Source organism: Alosa sapidissima, chromosome 4 (genome assembly GCF_018492685.1).
Source record: "Alosa sapidissima isolate fAloSap1 chromosome 4, fAloSap1.pri, whole genome shotgun sequence".
In the NCBI taxonomy this organism is placed as follows: Eukaryota; Metazoa; Chordata; class Actinopteri; order Clupeiformes; family Clupeidae; genus Alosa; species Alosa sapidissima.
The window spans coordinates 30,257,294-30,264,793 of NC_055960.1; the positions used below are offsets into that span (position 1 = coordinate 30,257,294).

Here is a 7,500-nt window from a genome sequence, read left to right on the forward strand (position 1 = left end):
AAGACATGTCAGCATAATTGACGGCAGAAGTAAGCTACTGTATGAGTTGTATCTGGACTACAACATCTGACACCATTAAATGATGGATGAAAGAAGAAGTGTTCATATGTGAGGATTCAGAGAAGTGGAACCACTGCGTTTGAGTAGAAGTGAAGCAACAGGAAGTCATCTGGCTGGCCGTACACCTCACACTTGGACCACATGATGGTTAGCTGTCTGCACTTTTGCTGAGGTTAAGTAGAGTCAAAGTAAGAGACTCCTACTTCCTTTTATCTGGACATACAGCACAGGAATAGATGAGCGAAGAGCTGGCCACCCGCTTTCTCAAGTCAAAAGTTCAGTCTGGTTTCTTGTGTCAATGTGCCAGGTTCAGAGCCTGATTTGCTGAACTACTACTGTAGAAGGGGTGCTGGGTGAGTGGCCATGTTTATTAGCTCTGTTTTTCACAGTAATGTCAGAGTGTTTGTGTAGAATTCAGATGAGTCAGAATGTATGTCCATATTAGAGTCATATATATATATATATATATATGAGTCAGAATGTATGTCCGTATGAGAGAATGCGGGTCCAGATTAATAGTAATATCAGTGTGTGTGCGCGTGTGCAGGGATGGGCAAAGATACATCAAAATGTATTTTAAAATACCCTCATTTTAAATGTATTGAAATACTGTATTTTGTATTTTTGAAAATACTCACTTTAAAAATACCAATAAGGCTACATCAAAGTCCTTTTAGTTAAGTCCTTCCATTAGGCGGCCATATTGCAATGCATTTTGGGCACTTATCGGGCATCTATTTCGGGCCGAACTGCATGTGCGCAAGGCTTCACGACACCAACCTTGTTCCAGCAGCACGTGATTAGTGATCACAGAGTAGGCCTAGGTTCAACTGCTCATACTGGAATACAGCAGAAAAAAAATTCTGCCACGCTTTAGCACAGCCAGGGGTTATAGCTGCCCGTATTGTGTTTAGACTATAATACAGTCTTTATTATTAGACTTGTTATGGAATGGATTTCTCCTACTTTATGCGCTGTGTATTGTAAACATAATAATAATAATAAATAAACATAAATAAACCATGAAAACATAAATAAACCAAATATCAATACCAAATATCCAACTGGACCGGGCTCAATCTGAAATATTGATTTTTTCCATGCGTTGTGAGCCTGCTGTTTTGTTAAACAATGCTGAACCCACAGCCTTTTTTACCAAACTTGTGAAGAGTAACACCTCACTTTCTCCAAGAATGTTTTACTCATGGCCGATGACACCCGCATCAAAGGCAGGTTTTTTATCTCAAGTCTTCACCTTATTCAACCAGTAAAGTAAATCAGAGCGACTTGGTGCTGGTACCGATGTGACTCATGTGCAGTGGCCCCCACAGCCTTGTGGTCTGCAGCGTCTACTCCAGGTCTGGCAGCTTTTCTCCCATCAGCAGATGTGACACTAGCCTGCCAGTGAGCAAAGTCAGTACCAGTCGAGTGGGTACCCAGACGGCTTTAATGTCTGTGCTGGAGTCATAGCAAGAGGGCACGGGACTGGTATTTGGCACAAACACACTAGGGGTTTTTGTGTGCATCTAGGTGAGGTTTTTCTTTTGTGTGTGTGTGTGTGTGTGTGGTTTGTGTGTGTCTATGTGTGTGTGTGTGTGGTATATGTGTGACTAATCGTGTGCATATGGGTTTGTGTATGTGTACGTGCATGTGCGCTACTGGTCTCACCAGCGCTATGGTCAGGAAGTCTCAGCTCTTTCTTGCCTTGTCAGTGAGCTTTGCGGTTAGAGTCCTCCCCCTTCTCTCAGAAAGAACACAACCATTGCATCAGGTAAATGTCTTAAAATGTTCTTGAAAATATGTTGCAATTTATTGGAATGTGGGCCTCTTTAAGTACCGTTCGTATCTTTTCACTCCTCTCACCTTTTTGTCAGTGCCACAATAGGATGTTCAATCACTATGGGCCCAAATGCTGGGCAAAGTGTGAAGTCAGTCTATGAGCAAAGTTCTCATGTAGGATCTAAAAGCATCATGTGGTGTGAAAAAGCTTTCAGCTGCCCTTTCTGATGGACATTTTTTGCAATTCACTTTTAATTTAACTTCGTTTTTAAATTAGGCCCCTATATGTTTAGCACTCTCTTACACTCATCATTATTATACTCAGTAATTCACTGTAGAATTCATTGAACAAAGTTGTGAACACAGTGTACTTGAGTTCTGATTAACAGCCACTGTTTTGACTGTAAGTTGATATGTGACTATGAGAGCCAAGGTGGTTTAGTGTGACCAACAAACAGGAAGGCTTTCATCATATTTTGTCTCCCATCCTCCACCTCACATCCTTACCCATTAGAGAGCATTTTTAACAGAAGTGTTTAGCCGGGGACAATATCATAAATACAAATTTAGTTTTGTCTGTGTGTTTCTGTAAGATATCAGATGCACCATGTGTTTGAAACTATGAAGGAGAGCTTTGTGGTTTGCCGTGAACTAGATATGTTTTTTTAATAAAGTAGTGCAACACATTTCTTGCTTTGCATTATGACAAATCTGTAGAATTGTTCTTACGGTACTCAGTGCATGGCACAAGTAATGTGTTCTTCTCTCAGTTATTTTGTCTATTTTTTAACATTGTTCTCTTTTATAAACACATTTAAATAATTGAATCACAGTCAAGTGTTTGAATTGCAGTGCAAATAGGATTTGAAAATTAAATGAGTAAGAATAGAATGACTAAAAGGTTGAAAAAACAATAAAATCGAAATTAGTGATGTGTGGTAGGATACTGTAGGACAGGACTAGTCAAAACAGAAGGTGTTCGTTTTCGTTGTACCCATGGTCCAATTATCTGCAGACACACACGCTGCCGCCTGTGAATGCAGTTTGGCAGGTTCTGCTAGTGTTACGTTAGCACCTAAACACTACAAAACCTCCACTAGAAGGTTGGAACGTTCTTCATCTAGATGTCATTGGATTTCTGTAAAGAGTTTGTATGTTGACACAGAAGAACACCAGAAAATGAAACTGTAACAGACTTGTGAGTATTTCAGTTTATGACATATACATTGTTATTGTTATTAGGATGTTATGTTTTCTGTGAGGTTATCACTGGTTCTCAGAATTCCTCTGAAGCCCGAGATGACATACATAAACATGGTTGACATATTTTACAGGCTGTTGCAGTAGTGGTTTAGTTCTAAGTATGAAACTCAAATTAAAGATGGTTGAGTGTAGAGTTATTTTTACTTTGGCAAAGATATTCACACAATATGAACAGTCCTAAGGAAAGTGTGTTTCATGTGATTTGAGCCACTTCAGGCGGACAGAAATGAAATCTTAGCTTCTATGTTTTGCTCTTCTGCAACTTGGCTTTTGTTTGGAGATGTGAAGAAATATCAATGGCAAACACTGCATTCCTTTTGCAAGACCGTCCCAGTGGAGTGTCTTTCACATCACATACAAACAGACTGTTCTTACCTCCTCGCTCACATGGTGAGGAGCAACACTTTCACGTGAACAGAATTCATGTCGCAGAGTGCCATGTGAGCAACATCCTCCATTAGTCTCCATCAACACTGCCTTCACATCCATCACAAACACTAGCACAAACACTCACCCATCAGATTGCCTGCGTGTGTGCTGGGAATACAAGATCAGGCTTGACGAGAGGACTGAGACTTGTAAATCTGTCTATTAAGGGTTGGCCCTGCATCTTTTGTTCATTTACAGCACATAACCTCTGATAATTTGTCATGTTTTGTAATGCTCATATCAGATGTCAGACCACTGCAAACACAGTCTGGAGCACATAAATGGAGTGGAAATTATGTGGGGTTTGTATGGGAATTTGTATAGTCTTGTGATTTAGTTGTATTTGTATAGTCTCCTCGATATCCTGCCCATCCCTCCATTTTCAATAAACCATCACTTTTAGCAACAGACTGATTGCTGCATGTCATATACTATTATAACATATTTAGTGATAATGAATGAATGTCTGTTTAGGCAAATTCATCCAAATTACAAGAGTTGTGACCACCAGCACAGTAGTGTGTGTGTGCGTGTGTTTGTGTGTGTGTGTGTGTGTGTGTGTGTGTTGGGGGGGGGGGGGGCATTTTCAAAGAAAGGATAGAATACAAGAAGGAAAAAGTAAAGGGGAGGGATTTTTCAATTACACAAGGAGAAACTCTTATTTAGTATTTTCTGTCTGAACATTAGTATAACATTAGCATCAGGAGACACCTTACTTTATCATGTTTAAGAAGGAAGAAAACAAAGCCTAGGTTCGGCTGAGGGTTAGTCTCTCGGAGCAGAATAACACCACATGTTTGGCTCCAGAACAAGCGCAGCTCAGCTAAATAAGAAAAGGTGCCTAAACCAGAGGCCTGACCCTCCAATCTCTTGCCCTTGCCAACCAGAGCAAAAGTCCACCCTCAAGGACAGTGTTTACTGCATTGCTAAATGGACACACACTGGACGGAAACTTGTGTCTTTGCTATAAATAGTTTTCTCTGCCTACTGTTTCCAGCGCTTCTGAAATAAGCATCGTTTGGCAGAAGCTGCAGCGCTAGCAAGAATTCAGTCAATTGTCTTGCCTGATTTGGCACATTCCATCCAGGTGTAGGGAAAAAATAAACCATTGAGAAAAGGATGTTTGTGGCATGTAGATATTTTTGGAAAGTCATTGGGCCGTGTTTCAAAAATGCCTTGGAATTTTAATGGAATTCCACCCATGTAAGAGTGTACTTCGTTTTCATAGTGAGGTGGTACGCACACACTTAATCACACAAAAATAGAAATTATTTGTACTGTTTAGTTTGAATGTTTTATTAAACAAGGTGAAAGCCTTGGTTTCCTGAAAATTTGACTGAATGTTGCTAATCAATATAGAATGGCAGGCCAGTGTTTTGCAAGTTCAATAGAGTTCAATTAGAGTTCATATCATGACTTGCACTCTATATATAGTGCGTTCTTTTCTGCAAACATTCTCTGACATTCATTACCAAAGAGCATATTTACATATAGCTTTCCTTGCCTGCAGAGTAATAGATGTTTTGTAGTATTTGCTTCTAGTGGCAGGCCTTGCTGACTTGGTGCCCAAATGATTTTGTGAGCCTTATCTGCTTAAAAAAGATTCCTAAAAGGAGATTTTTCTCCTTCACTAATTTTAGTGCAATGTACAATATACTACTGCTAGAAATAATTATACTTTGATTGTGAATAATATGTGCTTATGTCTTTGGTAAGACAGTACATTGTAGAAGATGTTGGTATATTCATTTTAAGGATTACATATACCGGTATATTAAAACACAGTGAGGGCCCTGTTTCCTGTAATACACTGTTGCAATGTGGCATTTATTTGATACACATTTCCATCCATTTCTAATGCTGTGACAGTGCTCATTATGCCTGGTACAGAAGGTGAGACAATACAATGAAAGCCCAATGTTCACAGCGCGACATCACCATTAGCGATCTGATCTCTTACTTGGCGTGGTTGATATCTAGTGAATACGATGTGTAGTGTGTGGTTCATATTATGATATTATGGGTGTAGTGTGTTTGCTCTTTGTTTGGGTGGTCTTGGTTGTATTCGCAGATTCCCAGAAGTTTTCTCAGATAAACATAACACCCCTAATATGCATATAAGCTACAGACCAGTGGAAGATGTCATGCCATCTGGCTTGTGTGCACATCAGATCTAATGATTGCAACATGATTTGCCTTTAGCCTGATTCTAAGTCTGGGTGCCTCTCTCCCGCAGACATGGTTGACACGCAAACTCTAGGCTGGTCCATGGGCTTTGGCCTGACCGCTCTGGAGCTGGAGGAACTGGACAACAGCTCCCACTCTCTGGACCTGAAGCCCTACTCCATGCTGGACTACACCAACCTCTCAGGAATGGAGTACGACCCCAGCCTGTCCCAAGGAGACTACGCACACACAGACCTGACTCACGTGTACAACTACAGACAACAGGAGAGCCAGAGTGGGTGTCCTGAGTTGTTCAGAATGATTGTTGTTCAGAGCTCAGTGTAGATTTTGGACCTGATACCAGCAAAATAATGACATGAATAGCTTAGAGTGAACTTGAAATAGAACAATACTGGCAGTAGGAAGAAATACAAACCATTTAAGATTAACCACATTAGATTGGGAGACAATGAGACAGTGTCAAATAGCATTGTGGTTTTAACACTGAGGTTTCCAGTGGAGGGTTGTATCTGTTTTACAGGGGGTTTGGATTGTAACCAGGAAGTGTGCAGTATAATTTTGCACTAGAGGTTAGAGCTGAGTACCTACTGTTGTCAAATTTAGAGAGGGTGATAATATCATAATAAGAAGTTCTTCATTTAGCTACTTAAGAAGCATCAGGTGAAAAAGGAAATGAAAGACATGTATTTGAAAATATTTATTTGAGCCTTTGCATAAGATTATGTAAGGATTCAGAAATTGGTAATAGTAATATACTGTATGAAACAGGTGAACAAATATTGTACAGTTAACATTCCCTGAACTTTGTTTTAGATTATATAAAGCTTGAACCAGAGTCACCTCCTCAATACACTGAGAGCAGTCTGCCTTTCTCCAAGCTGCATGACGACCCCTCAACTGCTGTCTTGAATATTGAATGCCGTGTGTGTGGGGACAAAGCTTCAGGGTTCCACTATGGAGTTCATGCCTGTGAAGGCTGCAAGGTACAAACGCCTCCACAATCCACAATCCACATTCCAACTAGTCGTCAACTCCAACGTGCATAATGGTGCGTTCGTTTTTATCAGTACACTGCTGTACAGACTTATATGATTCATTGTGGATAAACAGCAACAGGCAAGGCTAGAACATAGGCAAGGGCCTTTTTTATTTCATTTGAAGTTGTCTCCATTTTGTAATTTCCAGAGAAAGCATGCCTAATGAGCAGAGGATGGGAATGATACCTGTAATGTTACTTTTACTTGAAACTGTAGTATGATAACACTGATTTCATTGTAGGACTGCGTTATCAGCTATTTTGAACTTATAAAGCTTTACCTTTTTAAGCTGAGAAGCTATCGGTCAAAAGTTTGGAGTCACTTAGAAATTTCCATTCCACTCCATTATAGACAGAATACCAGCTGAGATCAGTTGCATTGTTTTTTAATCAGCAGTTTTCAGATTACATTTTGTGATTACATTTTGTGGCTGATCTTTAAGGCAATATCTACATTGCCCATTATAAGCAACCATTCATCCAATGTCCCAAAGGCATATTCTGTTTACTGTTTATCATTTTAAAAGGCTAACTAAGAAAACATTGGAGAACCCTTTTGCAATTATGTAAGCACTATTGTAATTCACTATTAACTAGCTTACCTGCTTGTGTAGTAAGATCATTACAGCTGATTCAGAATACTGGAGCACGCCTGGTCTTCAATCAGCCAAAGAGGACACATGTAACTCCTCTCCTAGTTACTCTCCATTGGCTCCCTATAGTAGCCAGAATTAAATTTAAATCTC

The 7,500-nt window shown here is 39.9% G+C and overlaps 1 protein-coding gene across 2 annotated transcripts in view; it reads left to right on the plus strand.

Annotated features, from left to right (window-relative positions):
• pparg (peroxisome proliferator-activated receptor gamma) overlaps window positions 1–7,500 on the plus strand; it is a 24,985-nt gene that overhangs the window by 6,306 nt on the left and 11,179 nt on the right. The window contains exons 1-3 of one of the 2 annotated variants that reach the window (XM_042089568.1): window positions 2,892–3,037; window positions 5,768–5,992; window positions 6,532–6,701. In XM_042089568.1, the coding sequence (XP_041945502.1) occupies window positions 5,770–5,992; window positions 6,532–6,701 (393 nt within the window). In that variant the 5' untranslated portion in view covers window positions 2,892–3,037; window positions 5,768–5,769. Of the gene's footprint in view, window positions 1–2,891; window positions 3,038–5,767; window positions 5,993–6,531; window positions 6,702–7,500 lie in introns of those variants that run through there. The other variant, XM_042089567.1, reaches the window with a different exon arrangement.